Source organism: Typopeltis vanoorti, chromosome 24, assembly GCF_054136105.1.
Source record: "Typopeltis vanoorti isolate ZY-2024b chromosome 24, IOZ_Tvanoo_1.0, whole genome shotgun sequence".
Taxonomy (NCBI): Eukaryota; Metazoa; Arthropoda; class Arachnida; order Uropygi; family Thelyphonidae; genus Typopeltis; species Typopeltis vanoorti.
The window spans coordinates 5,041,569-5,059,710 of record NC_143572.1 but is presented as its reverse complement, the minus strand read 5'-3'; the positions used below and the strand labels follow the sequence as shown (position 1 = coordinate 5,059,710).

The window sequence follows — 18,142 nt, the reverse complement described above, 5'->3', positions numbered from 1 at the left end:
TATAGAGCCAATGAATCAATGACCATAGTATGAGAAACATTCCCACGGCACCCTGATAAGGTGGACCTCCTTTCACTGCGATGACTGCAGCAATCTTCCAGGGCATACTCCCATAGTGGTCATAGTGAATTTTGATCCATTCTTCCTGGAGGCATGTAATGAGGTTCTGGAGTGGACATCCCTTGATCTCACTCGACACTCCAGTTAATCCCATAGATGTGCAGCAGGGTTGAAATCACAGTTCAGTGGAGGCGCCAGTCAAGTGTAGTTATATTTATGTACACAGACCACGCAGTTACAGCAACAGCCTTATGCCACAGTGCATTATCTTGCTGGAATAGACTGGTCGGTTCCGTAGAAACGCCATGAAATAGGAAGTATTTCATTATCCAGAATATTCAGTTGCCTCTCGGAGATCAACATTCGTGTCATCACAGAGGTCTGAGGGCATACCAGGAAAATCGGAACCATACCAGCACATCACCTCTGAATTTCAGTTGGGAACTATGCACTCTGGCAAGAGATTTTCTCCAAGCATTTGTCACACTCACACATGTAATCTCTCCGATAGACGGTGTAGGGTGATTACCTGCTCCATAACACAGTTTTCCATGCCTTCCACGTCCACGCTCTGTACTCGCTCTTTGCACTGCTTAAGACGACACTTGTTGCTCGGGTGGTATAGGGCCTGCATATTGCGGTACTACCATGTAAACCCATGTTGTAAGCTTCGATTTTGAATGTTGTTGACAGATTTGTATTCCAATCGATGCTTCGAATTCCTTATCCAACGTGTCAGCCAGCCAATGGCGGTTTTAACATATTATTCATAGCATCTAATGGTAGCATTTGGTCTATTTGGTTGGTCATCCGCTACAAGTAACACTTGCAGTTGACTCCCTGCGCTTCCATCTCAGTATGGTATTATTGATCTGGGATGGCGCAATTTGTTTACAATTCGCCGAACAGGTAAACCTGCAACACAGGATTCTATCACAACACCTCTTACAAGTCCTGTCAGTTCCTTTGTCAGGTTTTTTTTTAACTATTTAATTAAAATTTAAATAATTTTAATAATTATTTAAATTTTAATAGCTGTTAAATAAAATTTAACATCTATTTAACCCAGACACAGATGAACTGACTTGGGAGCACCATATTCTACTAATTAATGCTAGCAACAAAGACCGGATTCGTTACATGGAACGATGGAACTTGCCTATGGGAGTGTGTGATGGCTTTTTCCAAGCTATGGGAATAAGGATTAACCACCACTTCGGCGGATTTGGTTTCGAATGATTGCACAGTAAAGTTTGGGAATATGTGTGAGTATAAATGGAGGGATCCTTCATATGTTCTTTGTTCCAGTCTCTCTATGCGAATTTCTCTATGACACTTATTTGCACTGCTCAATCTCATTCAGCTAATTCACTAATGTGTACAAGCACAAGCCTACAGCAGCATAATAATATTTTGGCTTAATACTAAACAGTAAGATGTAGTAATTACACTCAACGAACAAAACATTAGAGAAACCTAATAGCGTGGCAGTTCTCCCCTAACGCGAATAGCAGTTTGTCCTCTCCGAGGAATTTACTTCACCAGATGCTGGAGGTAATTCCAGCCATGCAAGTTGTAGTGTCCACAGCTGCACCTTGATATCAGTCCTGGATACATGAGAAGTTAGGGATAGGGATAGATGGTCCAAAACTCAGATAAGTGTTCCTCACACCATGCCTTGGTTGTGGTCCAGTGTGGTGGTGCATTGTCCTGCTGAAACAGACCATTGGTTGCAGGATGCACAAAGGCTATCAAAGTATGTAGGTGATCAATGAGCACGTTCTGATAGTTCGCATTTAAGGAACTTTTCAGTCACACTAAGGGATATAATGTGTCACATGAGAAGGATCCCCAAGCCATCACAGAATCACCACTACTTTCTTGAACAGAGTTGGCTTGGCATGATGCCATACCCACACTCTCCCATCAACACAGTACAACTGATAACAAAATTAAGTCATCAAACCATGCGATGTTCATTAGCTCATGGAGTGTATTCTTCAAACACACCACGAAGTTATGAGAGAAAACGAATAAAATACTGATCAACTACTTATAAATTTCTAAGCAGCAGACTCAGTTTGCACTTTTAATGTTTTGGAGGGGTATATCCCATAGTTTACAAAACACACTTCCTTGTCTCTTCAGTTGTGCAGAGTATTGATTCCCCAGTTCACAGAAAGATGCAAAACTTTCTAATATAATTCCTATGCAGTTATATTAATAACTGTATGCAAACAAATTGTTTCCACGGGAATGTATGTTGTAGTGTCAGACATTCTAACTTCCTGGGATATATTTCTAGTGAGACGAAACCTTGAAAGCAAAATATATTAGGATACAAAAAGTAAGTTAAAATCTGAAGTTTTCCAAGTCATGGGTTTAATAAATAGGAATTTAAATTCCTCCCTATAAAACTTAAGTTAAAAAAAATGTAAATATTAAATATGTTAATATTACTTATCTAGATCCTGTGTAGCTCAGTGGATGTGGCGTTTGCCAACCACGGCGCTTGGCCGCACGAAGAAAGACATGGTTTCGAGTCTAGTCGTAGACTAGAGGAAATTTTTCTAAGCCTTTTTTCGACCGGTTCCCGAGTTAGTCGATCTCTGGCACGGGCAAGCAGGTTTTTCCTCCCGGAAACTCGGGTTTTTCATCCTGTAAACTCAAGAAAATCGACCGTAGAACCCACATTATTTCAGACATTAAATATATTGTGTTAGGGTTAGGGACCACGAGATGGCGGCACATTTGAGCCGTCTCTCTTCACTGAGTACCGCTTAATTAATGATAGCCTTGGGCCATCTATCTCTGATTGGTACCAGTGGAGATTGAACTGCCCACTCAGTCTCCAAAAGTTAGATAGGGCTAAATGGCCTCGCCTACCCCCGTATACGGGAATAAAAAGGCGTTAGCTGATTTTTTTTTTTTATATTACTTATCTTATGGTACTGAGTGGATACTGACTGAAATTAAGAATACAAATATATAAGAACGCCAAGGAAATCTTATTGAAATCATAAATAAAATCCGTAAACAGCTTTAATTTCCCAAACAGGAGTAGGTGAGGCCTTATTAGCACTAACGTTTGAAGAATGAAAGGTGTTGTTAGTGTGGGCAAGGAGAAATGAGAGGTGGCTAGTCCAAACTTCCATTTTGATTGGCATTAGCTGGACAGACTATAGCAGACTGCCATTATCTCGCGGTCTATATGTTGTAAAAATATACTATTGTCTGGAATAATGTGGTCGGTTTTCTTGAGTTGATGATTAAATACACGTGTTTCATTAATTAGTTTCAACAAACAGTTGAAGATCAAAGGTCTGGACCAGAGAGAATATCTTAAATAACCACAAACGATGCTTCCCCTCAGGTAAGGAGAAACCAAGATATCGAAGTTTGTTACAAACATTCGGAAATCCACACTAGGAATGTCTATCTGGCAGATGTGTGGAATGCTCACAATCCACAACCTGATATTTTGCTTGATAAAGGCGTTTGCTCAATGCTCTTCCTAGAGGAAACACATGTTTATTACTCCAAATACATGTGGGAGCTAGGAAAACGTACCTGGCTACAGCTTAGTGGAATTTTGGTACAAACCTGTCGACCTGCATTGTGGGATATTGATGCTAGTCTTCCTGCTAGGAGCCTTTTAGAACATCTAGAAGGATATGGTCTGAGAAAATTAGAACCATAGATTGAAGATATCTGGCCTCTATGAAATCGAGTCTATAAGTTACGAACTATCTCTATGGCACCCATCCATCATATTGATGAGCGATTTCAACTACTTGAAAGATCCAGTCTTGGATAAAGTAGTTGGACAATTACCATCTTAATCAATTAGCTGCAGACACCTGGAAACTTGCATCAGCAAATTTGCAACACCAGCCTGACGGATGTTTGCAATCCTCAAAATTTTCGCACTTGATACTACAGGTGGTCAGGCCAGTTAGCAAGTATAACGCTTGACCGACTTTGTAAAATACTTTCTCTTGTTCTCAATGTTGAGAAGATCAGATGTATAAATATCGCTACAACATCACGGGTCATAATTAAGTTGTGCTCACTTAGTGTCTTCAGCAAGTAGAAATTGGTATCGGCTCCTGCTAATTACACCGGACTTCCCATCACTCTTCTTGGCCAAACTTCACTCATTTTGCTCCTACTGGAAAATAATCACTGGAAATAGGACAAGTGGTTGAGACTAATATCTGCCATCAAAGAAAATACGAGATATGTGGGACTAAGGAGAGAAGCTGGTTCGGAGATAATGAGAACCAACGTTTACCATGCGACAATATGATTGGTGACATTAGTCTAGTGATGCTGAAAAACAAAAGCACTTGGAGGAAAATTATTTTAAGACCAGATTACATTTATGCGCTGAAGCCAAACTTTCGTTTTCTTTATATAAGACATTATTCATCAACTTCCGAGAGGAAATAACCATTACTAGCACGAAGGAAGGTGGTCTAAACAAGAACACAACATTTAACATCCTAGAATCCTTACGGAGGTACTATGATAAACTCTCCTAATTTCTCATGTCTACTCCTCTTGGAATATCGTCTCATTCTCTGCATATATTCAAGAAAAGTTGGATTGTCCCATCACAGCGGCTGAGATCAGAGCAGCTTATGAACAATGGCTAAAACACCTAGGCTTGACTAAGTTAAAGAGAGTTGGTAAATCCCGTTTTATTTTATAGCCGGGTACAAAACTCGGATCGAAATCCATTGAATCCTTAGAGTTTCATGCCGAAAAAACTATCGGCGAGCCCAAGTGTAAGTGATCACCTGGGTAGTACAACACCAGGGCAACTCCAAGCAAAGGTGGAGCAAGTTCCGTCACTAACTTTAATATTCTCTCATAATGTAAAACACAGCTCCTAAGAGATGTATACATTATTAAAATATATACATTATACATTATTATTACGGTAAAATAAGCCTTAAAATAAGCCTAGGTATAATAAGCCTTTTGGCTTATTATACCTAGGCTTGACTGTTTGGTGATAAGGTTTTATTGTGCAACATAGGATTGTGCACTACCTGTTCTTGTTACTCTCTTTAAGAACATCCTATCCACTGGAAATGTGCCAAGCAACTTCGTGTTGTACTGCGTTCATCCCCATACTAACAGGGATCGCTCCCTAATTAACAACTGAAGGCCAATAAGCACAAACCCGAACTCCAAGATCATCGCTCGTGTCGTTAATAACCGTTTGAACTTGGGGATGAGGTATATTATCCAGGGTACAAAAGTGTATGGCATCAAAAAAAAAAAAAAAAGAAAGGAAAAAAGGGAGAGAAGAGTCAAGTTTGAACTACTCTTTTAAAAAGATTCTTCCCCCAAAAAAGGACAATGGAGATAGTTCGGATATGTGATTAGAACAAAAACCGCAAGCATACTACTTATCATCTTGAAACACCAAGGCCGACGTGTATGCAGATGTTGGATGTTGAGGAACATATTGAAGGTCAACATTGGGAAGCATTCTATTTGAATCTGAAAATTGGCTGTGTTGAGAACAATATTTCACGTAGAACTATTCTACTTAATTCAGAATAATCGTAATTAGGTTTCGTCATAATCACAATACTTTTCTGTTTTATCAATTTCTTAATTAAGAAAAAACGAAGGTTGAATGCTTTCCAATATCCAGAATATTGGGCTCCCACCACAAGTGAGAGGATATTTTCGAATTGTTTGTGATCATATCTATGGTGGCGTTATAGTTTTCATTAATCCTGTTGCGCATTGCGTTCCTTTCTTTCGTTTTTGTTATTTATCGGAAGCCATCTTTGGGTAGAATTTGCAGTCTTTTTATCGTATTGTTTGTTTGATTCCGGTAAAAGTGCCTTTTATTGTAGTATTGGTGTTGTGAAAATTTATCAGCAGGGTAGTATTCTTTCTTAATGGCTGACAGTACAGAGGTATGTTGCATTACCTGATCGTTTTAAATTTCTATAGTTCGCAACAGTTCGAGTGCAATTAACGAACTTAGTGATTGAGAGGTGTATTTAGAGAAGTGTTAAATTTTTAAAGGAAGTATTCAGTTTTAAGTGACGTTTTTAGTATTATTCCTACCCAAATGTACTGTTTGCAATATATATTATATATATATATATATATATCCATCCCATGAAAAGATCCATGTAATGGGTATGTTCACGTTAAGAAACTAAAGTTTTAACGCGATTGTCAAATTAGTTTACTATGTTCATTATTGTAAGTGTGTGTGTGCTCGCACGTTGCCTTTGTCCTTGCAGCATTTCAAGTCTTAATATAAGTACATGACTAATTCTTCAGCCTACAAGTATTCGTTTTTTGTCATTTCAGGTTTGTTTCGGCTGTAGAGTGCTGTTGAGATGAATAGGAACTACTTAAGGTTAAATTTTTCTGCATTTTATTCTACATTGCAAACGTAGTGTATTATGTATTCTGCATATAACCACAAATTTTAAGATAAAAATTATTGGTAACATGTCACGTTTTTTTCTTATTTCAGCCAACTTGTCACTCGTGTATTGATTTGAAAGCATTAACGAATTGAAATGCGTGTATATTTTTGTTTTCTTGTTGTGCAGTTAAATTTGCCGTCCAATTAAAACCTCAATAAAGAAAAGACTTAGAATTCCGATCTGGAATCACTGATCGACGAGCCAGTCATAAGTCGGAAATCACAACCATAATGCTGTTAATTATTATTATTACATGGGTATCTCCATGGAGTTAAAGACTCATTGCAGAGATCCTCATTTACCATTATTCACACAATTCTATCATGGCACACGGTACTTGCTGGCAATCTGTTCTACTCATTCACCATTGTTACAAGCTAAAAATCTGGTTTGCACACCCTTACTAACCAAACTTACAGAGCTTCCAGGAGTGACACTCTTGTGCTATCTATACTCATGTATTGAAAAAATTCTTTTGTATGTCGTAGAACTCCCCTTTAGTAACCTATGCTTCTGTCACCCCTCCCCCCTCTTCTTCCTCTCAACTAAACTCTGCAACTCGCACACAATCTGCCCTCATAGGAAGCATTTCACAGACCTGCCACCAGCTTGGTCACTTGTCTCTGGATCCTCACCACCACAACCACCTGATCCCAAAGATTAACATTTAAGACATTTAAAATTAATAAACAAGGTTAACACTTAACATTCCTGACTGGTTAAAGTGTGTAACCCGGTTTTGTATTTTTTAAACTGATTATTTTACTCTGTTTATAGTGAAATAATACAGTGTGTAAAGTTATTGTATACAGTACTAATAAATAATGAAACAAGTGTATAGTGCTTCTGTGCCCTGACATTAAAATAATCATATGGAAACACATGGATCAAGATAAATTCTTTGAAGCCGCTGTTTTATTAATTAGATGATTCATTGGAGGAGGCCTACCCTGTCTAGTTACCAAATTCTTTAAATTCAGGAATTGCAATAAAGTGTTTTGATAATGGTTCATGAGATGCATAACTTGTGGAAGGTTCAGGCTCATCTTTAGAGGTGAGTTGACAGCATTATCATTACATGACACCTTCAGGGAGGACACCTACTCTACTTCTGTCCTCACCACTCTCTGAATCCACCAACTACAACTAGTTGCGACCACACCAACACCATCTACCACTCATCACCACCACCACTAGTATTTTCACAGACAATCACAAACATCCATACCCATGGCGGGATTCGAACCTGCAGCCTTTTGACTGGAGAGTGGATACGCTAACCACTCGGCCAACCAGGCTGGCAATGAATGAAGGCCAGCATGAATGGACTTGTTTGCCTTTTCTTTTCTGCATACATTTCTTGATAGTAGGCAATTACAGATTGCATCAGTGTTTCACTGAATCTCCATGTTGGGATCCATTTCCTCAAACAGTTGAATTGCTTTATGAATGGAGGCAAGGAGGCAACTATTTCTACCAATACTTTCACTGTTAATTTTTTTATTTGAGTGGGGGGGGATGAGGATCACCCTTCATGTTCTACTTTTTTTTTCTCTTCTGCAATTTTCTATGCTTCTCTCTCTATAAGGTCTGTATTTGCAAGCTCCTTCCATACTGCTCAACATTTCCATTGTTAATTTGAACTCTAGTTAGCAGTACTATCTTCACATATCCTGTGAATATATGAACATAGATTTTCAGCAGCTTCTTCCAAACATAATACATATAATTCGACCACAGATGAGAGAACCCTCTTCTCCACATGACAGAAGCATGCAAATCCATTTTGATATAGGGTAATCAATCTGTTTTGTGGGATGAGTGTTTATTATTACACATTGGAAAATTATCTTTTCTTTTATGAACATTCTAGTTTTTAAAGTGGTAACCATTTTGCTTCTATAATAGCTGGAAAATTTTACTTATAAAGCAAGTGATTTCACCTGTTGGTGATGAATTCATACATCCCTTATTCTTTTTTCCCCTTCAACACGAGTTGGCTCTTTTTGTCACTCTGCCAGCTACGGTTCTCTCAACTGTGGGTAGACTACACTTTGTCATCTTACTCCATGCTGCAGCTACATTCTTTATACAATGCAGGAAATTATATTCCTTCCAATACAGCAATAAATTCTCATCTCTGGGTTGCAGGAGTGAGGTGGTATTTGGTGCTTGTGTTATAAATGCAAGTGTGCGAGTCAAAGAATGACCTACGCAAGCAATCCTTGACTTACGATGGGGGTTCCATTCTGATGATCCACTCGTCGAAAAGGTCAGAAGTCACTAAGAACATAAAGATTTGTTAAAATGGTTTATTTTTTTTTAACTAATTTTACTACTTGTTTATAGTGAAATAATACAAATAAAATTACTGTATCGAGTACTATAATACATGAATGTACAGTGCTTCTATACACATTTACCACTAAAACAATCAGCTGAAAACATGGAACAATTCTTTACAGCTGCTATATTAACGATTCATTGGATGGCAAGAGAGAGCCTTAGTCATTAAAAAAAAATTCTTTCTTATTCAGGAATTCCAGCAAGTATTCCAATGATGTTTTGCCATATGCATGCAAAATAGTTATGCGCATCTTTTAGGAATAAAGTGATGACAGGAGTGGGCTTCCTTAAAATTGTGTACATTACATCCAACTTAGTTTGCACACACTTTGCTTTTTCTTTTCTGCATAAATTTCTGTTTCAGTCATTTGCTGCTTTCGTCCTTTTGACTACTTTGCTAACTCTCTGTCAGGATAAGTTTCTTGGTGAAAACATATTGTCATATATTTTACCAATATCCAATACTCGCTACATGAAGTCACATAATCAAGTGGATGGAGCTTTTCAACGTCAGTGGAAGTGACATCACAGGTGTGATTGTCATGCAGAAGGCTAGGAACGAATGTGCCACCATGCAGAACACTAGAAATCATTCCATTAGTATAATTGAAAATAAAAATGAATTTCAAAAAGGAAATGGGCCACGTAAAAAAAAAACCATAAAAAAATGCCAAGTATTGCATATTACACACACAGAGTAAAATAAAAACAAATAATCTTGATAATATGGAGTTTTTTCCCTTTCTTTTCATAAAAAAAAATTATATGACCTTCGAATCGGAGAGAGCAGACTGCCCATAGCTAAACCTGAGTTTTGTTTATAAATTTTGTTATCATATATGGAGTTTTTTCCCTTTCTTTTCATAAAAAAAATTATATGACCTTCCCAAAAGTAACTTCGTCTGTGTAAATAACTACTTTTCTATAACATAATCATGATCCATGACATTTCCATTATTTCTTCATGAGTTTCATCTTCATTATTTGTAATCTTTGAACTGTTAATTATAACCAGAATATATATTATTAACGCCTTTCTTTTCCTTGTTCAAACAAATCATGATCAATTTATTCACCAACTTCAAATAATTAAATAACATTCCTCTATTTTTACTTGCAGCAAAGAAATTAAAAGTTCTCTGCTCTGCATTGCTTACATTTTGCAAATTTTAGTAATAAAAATGTGAAAATAAAATTGAAAAAAAAAAAAATTTTCTTGCTGACAGTGAAAACTAATAAGTTGTTATATTGATGATGTTACACTTCTGAATAAATCCATTACAAGTCTGCAAGCTTCCCTGACTAAATTTATTAATGTTGTAATAAAATGAAAATCAGCAATCAAATGACAAAGATAATGAAAATAGGCAGAAACATTGAAAACATCCATTGTATCCTGAATTTTGAACCTATAGAACAAGTAAAGCATTTCAGCTATTTAGGGAAAATTTTTAGTGAAGATGGTAAATTAAATATGGAAATAGATAATAGAATTAGTAAAGCTGGTATGGCAGGAAGTCAGCTGAATAAATTTATATTGAATAAGAAAGAAATTAGTCAAATAAAACTGTGTTCAAACCAATTTTAACTTATGGATCGAGAGCTGGGTTAGAAATAAAACACTTGATCAAAGACTAGGGACCTTTGATATGAGAGTTCTGAGAAAGATTTGTGTAGTGAGCAGATGGCATCAATTGCAGTATCACATTAAAAATGAGGATATTAGGAAAGAACTTTCCATTGTTAGTAGAGCTAATGTCAGGTGGTATGGTCACTTAAAAAAGTTCCATGCTTTAGGTATGGCTCATAGAATCATTTGGAAAAAGATCACCATGCTCAATCATAGTAAATTTAGAAGAGACTATTTTTGGAATCTGCAGATGTTCTCAAAAATCAACCAATCGGAAATTAAATAAATATGGTTGCACTAAACTTCTTAAAATATGGAAACACTAGCTTGAGATCCTAGTATTTTAGGCTGCTGGCAGGTGCCCACATAGGGTGTCTAGTTAAGACTAGTCTTTTGTCCATGTGTTTCCTTTGTGCATATGTTATTACAAATCTCATATTGTTCTCCCTGATGATGTCTCATTGACTGAGACAGTATATTGCAAGAATTAAATATTTTTAAGCTTTTCTCAGTGCTATTTCACTCCATTAAGCCTCCAACATGAGTTTCTCCTAGCATACGGCTAGCCTTAGTTGTTGGCAGGTGGCCTAAGAATTAGTTTCCCAAATCTTGGTTAGTTCATCACATCCATACTTATTTAGATTAGGCTGGTTTTTTAAATCTGCTACTGATTCTAAAAAGTCTTCAGTTGTATTTACTGTGATGGAGCGTAATAGTTTTCTTCCATCTGATTTTGTGCAAGGTATCCAAGACATGATCAGGTATATCTGACTGACCATAGTTGTTGCATATGCATTTTTTGTGTTCATTTAGGTGGATGTTAGCAGATCTCCCAGTCTGACTATAATATGATAAATTACAAGAACAAGGAATTTTGCAAACATGTGGAACAGAGAGGAGAGAAGTGGATGCTTATGAGAACAGAGAAGGAAATTTAGCTTCAAGTGAAGCTTGAAAGTAGTGTAGTGATTTTATTCATTTAAAGTTCTAGCTATTTTTTGTGAAGTGCCCTGGATATAGGGAATAGTAATGGCATTACTGTAGTCTATGCTGAGAAGGTGAACGGGACTGATAATTTGTAGATCTTTTTGGCATTGTAACCATTGGGCAGGAAGGGTTGGCAAATAAGTGCATTCAGCTATAAGGGAAACTTGGGTGAAACAGAGGTTAGAGGCTCTGTTGACAAGAGTTTGTGACACCATATTTTGGAGAAGGGGGGATGATAAAGTTTATGTATATATCTACCTGTGTGGGTGGGTCTTCTGAAAACTTCAAAAGAAAGGATGCCATTGGGCAGATGTGATTAGAGTATCTAAAAAAGGCAAGCTGTTATTTTATTTTTCAATAGTAATATGTATTCTGGGGTGCTGACTGTTGAGATGGAGGAAGAAAGAATCTGTCTGAGTCATGTGGTCAGTTAGCACATCAGTGTACCTTAATCAAATAGAAGGTTTGCGAATGGCAGTATCAAGAGCATGTTTTCAAAATGTTCCATACAGAAATTGGCCAGCAGGGGAGGGGAGAGCATATGGTACTTGCTGTTTATATAAGGTGCACTTCCAAGATAAGTGAGATCAATAGTGTCAGGGGAAAAGCATTTTTCAATAATTTTAGTATCAGAAAGGGGTATATTTGTGAATAAGGAGGCAACATCAAAGTTCACCATGATATCATTGTTTAAAACTAAATTTTGGATTAAGGATTTGAAATATGTAGGATTTTTTATATTAAGAAGTGTAGCCTGTAAGTGGAATTGAATTTGAATGAACATAGGCAAGAAAAGAAAATTAAGCAGCAGAATAAGAAACAACAAATCACAGAATCAGATTAGTTAAGAACAAAAATCAGGTAAGTAATGTTTATAACTTAAACATTATAACAGATTATATAACAGATAATGTTTATAACAGATTATAACTTCAAGTTTTCCTGGAGCAATAATTAAAAACATAACACATGCAATTGAAAAACAGAAACGTAAATGAGATTGTAATTGTAGTAGATCTAATGACTTAACCAGCAATAAGTTCATGCTTAAGAGAACAGAGAAGGGTATCTAGCTTCAAGTGAGGCTTGAAAGCAGTGTAGAGATTATGTTCATTTAAAGGCCTGGCTATTTTTTTGTGTTATGAGAGAGGATACATGAAAGGATTGTTGGAAGAAGCTAGAGTGAAGAATGAGAAAGTGAAAATTGTAAGTATATATTACTTCGATATGACAAATGAATTATGAAGGGCTATGATGGCAAACAGTTTATATAGGCTGTGTAAAAGGAATGGATGAGAGTTCTTGATATGTGGAGCGAGTTTGACGGAAGATTGTTTCTATAAGAAGGATGGCCTGTCTTTGAATGCGTTTGGTATCAGGAGTCGGTATGAGACATAACACAGTCAGGGAAATTAAATTATAATGGGAGGAATGGTGAAAATGTGTGTAAGGGCAACAATATTATGTAATAACTGTGTATGATGGGAATGGGCATTATAATGGAAATGATTACAAGGAGAGAATGATTTAAACTATGTTCGTCTGACCCCATGAAATGTGTGAAAAGATGTCGGCATATATAAAGCACTAGAGAAGAACAGAGATCTGCAAGTTGTCCAACTGTGTCATGTAGACTACTGACAAGTGTATACAAAAGAACATGTAGTTAGCTTATGTTTTTACATGAGTGCAAGGAGTTTCAGAAACAAAGGCATTGTTACCTTGGTCAATTTAGAACCTCAGATGGTAGGCCTTAGTGAGATCTGGCATTGGAATCAGACATACTAAATGGTATCAAGTGTAAAAGGTAGAGTATTTTAGGAAGGATAGACAGGATAGGAGGTGTGTGTGTACGTACGCATGCACTGCTAATGATATTGGATGACTTGAATCCAGTTAGTGTTGAGGCTTACTAGTATAATTGTAATACTAGTAACAGTTTTTCATGTGGTAGTGAGTTTAAAGCCATCTGGTGTGAGGTGGAATCTAACAAGATAAAATACATAGTGAGGTGTTGTTATGGACCTAGTTGATCGGTTGTTAGTGATGAAGAAATGCATCACCAAATAAAGATGATGGGTATGAAAAGAGTAATCATAATGGGAGACTAATTATCTGAACATTGATTGGATAGTTATGAAATCGCATGAGAAGAATGAAGCTGAATTTATTGAGCTGTTGTGAAACAACTTCCTCAAGCAGCATGTGACAGAAAGAATTCGAGGTCAAAGAGTGTTAGAGTTCCTCCGGTACGTGACAATGATCATGTGGCACTCACTTGGGAAGTTGTAAAAATATTCATAATTTTAAATTATGATTATTTTTACAAATTGTTTGTTAGTATATTAGATTTGATTTCATAACACATACATTGGTACTTGCGATGTGCCCATTATTGATATTATTATTGTCAAAAGGAAATGTAAAGCATTTGAGAAATTGATGTACTTGCTAGATTTTGATAGTTATGTTACTTTCAATTCTTGTTATTGTAATTTAAAATCATTAAGTGTTTTATAAAGACATTTCCAACCAGGGGAACAAATCTGTACACAGTAATCCGTATAAGGTCTGATTAAAGCCTTATACAATGGATATAGTTGTGGAAAGTTTTACTGCTAAGTTACGACATATTATTAATTGCTTGCTTGGAGTGCGCATGCTCACCGAGGAGTTTGATGCAGGACTGACAGAGACAGCATTCAGTATTGAAGTAACGAAAAAAACGAGATCTAATGGAAGTTTACGAATGCAGACTGGAGAAATTTTGTTCTTAGAAAGTTTTTTTAGTTTTTACATGACAGTCAGAAGAATATTAATAGTATATTCTGAAAAGGAATAGTAAAACTGTGAGTCTTTAAACTGGAGGAGTTGAGACTGTCATCAAGTAATTAGTAAATAAAAGAAGATATTGCAGTCAATGTTCTAAAGGAATGTTTGAGACTACATAAAGCTTCATCTGTCTTAAGGACACCTGATCTATTTGTTATTTCTACTGGAAAAGGAAATGGAATTAGCTCAACTTAGAAATATTGATTTTGAAGTAGTAGTAGAAACTTTTTTTCTGGTACAGTAAATTGTGCATCAAATTGAACTGTAAGAGTATTTAGACTTCAGTGAATTCAGAGTATTTATACTTCAGAGACAGAGGAATAATATTGTATACCACAGAAGAGTGATAAAGGATCCCATGGAAAAGAAGGAAATGTTAATATTTTCGGAAAAAGGCCCTAACAAAGAAACTGACTATGAACATTTTGTTATTGTGAAAAAGGTGTTTAGTCTGGGACATGATTAAGTATATGTTAAACAATCCATTAACCACACTACCGGCCAAGATGTCAAGGTTATCATGGATGTGAAGTGCATATTAAAATTGTAATTCCATTGATATTACATTGAAATATATGATGGATGCGAAGCGTATGAGAATGCGTATTTGATCCACAATGGCCGATAATGTGGTTAATAGAATGAGTCAGAGATTGGGTGATTTTAATATTTTTGGATAAGAACATCTCTGAAGTGTAGATTTTAGGTCCTTGGATCCAATATTTTGTAGTTATGTAATTTTAAAGTGTATATAGTTTTATTAAATGTGTATATTTTTTGTATTTGGTCTTGAGTCAGCGATTTTAAAACAAACAGTTAAAAAGTCATTGCAGCAATTAGAATTGAACCCTTGTGTAAATAATAAGCACTCGGAATATAAAAATATCTTAATAGAGATAATCTCATAACAAATGGTGATTAATAATCTCATTACAAATGGTGCAGTCGACTTACAGGATTGGTTGTGACTTAACTTTATTTTAGACTCCAGAAAATAAATCTTGACTCAAGCAAAATGGTTACAGGAGACAGTAATTCTGGTTCTGGAGTTTCTTCAGTTAAAGATGAGGAATTTTTTAAGTTATTCCAAACTTTGTTCTTCATTCTCAGATGATAGTCATGAAAGCATACAAATATTTTTTAGATATGCAGAAAAAATTAGAGATTTTGAAAAATGGTCGAATTCCATTTGTTAATTATACCTTGTAATAAATTATTGGGCAAAGCCAGAATGTTCTTAAACACATCCCCTTTACTGAGAGACTGAGAGTTATGCAACATTTAAAAGTTTACTGATATCAAAATTTTCAAATGTGGGAGAATTAGGACCTAACATTTGGAAAATTCGTCAGTGCATTCAAGGTAATAGGGAGTCTGTTTCAGATTATTACCACAGACTTTGGAACACTGCTCATAGATTTCATGTTTCATCTGAACAGTAACCATTCTAAAGAGAGATCCTCTTTAGAATGGTTACTGTTTCATCAGTTTAGGCATAGCCTTAAAAATAATTTGAAAGAAAAGCATACGAGAAAAAGGTTAAAAATCTTGAACAATGTTAATCTTGTTAGGAAAGAGGAAAAGAGACTTAGGGATATATTCCATTCCACAAATAATAAACAGGTAAATTCTTTTCAGTATAATGAAACTTATTCTCCTAACAGAGTAAGTAGCCTTAGATAAAGTGAGATTATTTTAATCAGAAAGACGGAAAGAACTCAAGGTCAAAGACTGTTGTATTGGATTATAGTGTCAGAGGATCTTTCAATTAAAGATGTACCTATTCTGCCTCTGGTTGGTGACAGTGATCATGTGGTACTCACTTGGGAAGTGACTAAGTTTATGAATGTTCCACTCAGAAAAGGTTACATGCTGAACTACAAAGCATGAAATTATGACCAACTGAGGAGTATACCGAGTTCAGCGCAATGGTATCAGTTGCTGGATGCGAAGTATTTAAAAAAATACTTAAATGATGCAATATCAGAATGTGTCCTGAGAGTTCAAAGAATGAATAGGGTAGGAATCAAATGGATGTGTAATCTTATTAAGCAAGAGATTTGTAAGAAAAGATGAAGGAATACCATGTGTATAAGGATGATATCCATTATGAAAATTATAAGTAGCAGGCCAGAAAAGTTCACAGCTATTTCACGGAAAGCTAAGTATGAGTATGAAACAAAACTGGCTCTGCAACTGAAGATAACCTCAAAGAATTCTATTAACATGCTGAAAGTAAAAGAAAGAATGAATATGAAAAAATAAGTACTGAATGTAAATGGTATGAGGGTGACAGATACACAACAGTTTTTTCAACTAATGACTGCCCATTTTGCTAAAAGCTATCTACTGATGTATGCAACATTGAGTTCACTGATTCCTCTTCACTGGAAGAAGAAACTCAGTTGTATGAGGACGAGGTATTAGAGCTGTTGCATGAACTGAATAAAAATCCAGCAATAGGTACTGGTGGGATATCAGCATGGGTGCATAAGTGTTCAGCTGAACTGGCTATTCCCTTAACTAGCTACATAATTTGAGTGTCAGAATAGGGAAGATTCCAGAGTGGAAAGAATGTATGGTAATTCCATTGCACCATGCACAGACTGATATATCCAGCTATCAACCAAGCAGTATCTCAGGAGGTGAGTTTGGAAAAGTTGGTTAGGGCTTACATTCAGAAATGGGTTGACAAGGAATCTGTACTTTGCAATGAACAGCCTGGGTTTACTAAGGAAAGATCATGTTTTAGCAACTTGCTCACATACTAGAATAATGTTACCACTGAGCTAGACAATGGGAATGGATACACCATGATAATTTTGGATTTTGCTAAGGCTCTTGACAGAATACAGCTTTCAAGACTGTTGCATAAATCGTAGAATAATGGATTGGATTATAAAATATTAGTTTGGATAATAGGATGGCTGACTGACAGATATCAAAAAGTGGTATACAGGGGATATGAGTCTGTAAAATTTAAGGTAACCAGTTTATTTACTACAAGGAGCAGTCCTTGGACCATTGTTATTCAATCTGTACATTAATGACATTGGGAAGGATTTTACAGATGACATACAACTTTGCTGATGATGCAAAGATAGGTAGGGTAATCAGAAATGCTGCTGTGATATGCAGAGAATGATTTGAATAAATAAACTGAAATTGTGGACATGGAAAAATGGATGTTAGTTCAATGTCAATAAATGTAAGGTCATGCACTTTGGCATGATTTAGATATCCAATGTATATTGGTAGATGGAAAGTTGAAGTTCAGGGGCCATGTAGCAACGTTTGCAAATACAACTCAAAAGATAATTGCAATGCTGAAATGAACTTTGACAAATAAGGTTAAGGATGTCATTTTGCCTCTTTAAAAGGCCTTGATAAGACCTTATTTGGACTATTGTGCACAGTGTGATCTCCTGGTTTCTGTTGCGATTCTCATACAGTAGAGAGAGAGAGAGTGAAGGAGTGTTTAAAATATTAGGATTGTGGAATACTGATTATGAAGACATTGAGAATTTGTAAACTGCAGACAGGAGAAAGAGGGTTCATATAATTCAGACATAAACTTCTGAAAGGGTTATATGGAATTTCTGTAGATGGAATTTTTCATTTTATTGAGGGTGGGGAAGACAAGAGGGCATCCTTGGAAGCTGAGAATGAATGCTGCTACGAAGGGGTGAGATCTAGATTTTTCTCTCATTGAGTTCTGTATGATTGGAATGAGTTGCCATTGGATGTGTGTGTGCAAGCAGTGTGAATGAATTCAAGAACAAGTACGTGGTCTCTCTCAATGAGTCCATGATTCTCT

At 36.1% G+C, this 18,142-nt stretch overlaps 1 protein-coding gene across 5 annotated transcripts in view; it reads left to right on the top strand.

Moving 5' to 3' along the window:
- The first annotated feature begins 5,859 nt into the window (after nucleotides 1-5,859).
- The window catches only part of LOC150092901 (uncharacterized), a 143,068-nt gene continuing 130,785 nt past the window's right edge, over nucleotides 5,860-18,142 (top strand). For 3 of the 5 annotated variants that reach the window (XM_090414042.1, XM_090414041.1, XM_090414039.1), the window contains exon 1: nucleotides 5,860-6,002. In XM_090414042.1, the coding sequence (XP_090270168.1) occupies nucleotides 5,985-6,002 (18 nt within the window). In that variant the 5' untranslated portion in view covers nucleotides 5,860-5,984. Of the gene's footprint in view, nucleotides 6,003-6,408; nucleotides 6,458-18,142 lie in introns of all 5 variants that reach the window. The other 2 variants (XM_090414044.1, XM_090414043.1) reach the window with 1 other exon arrangement.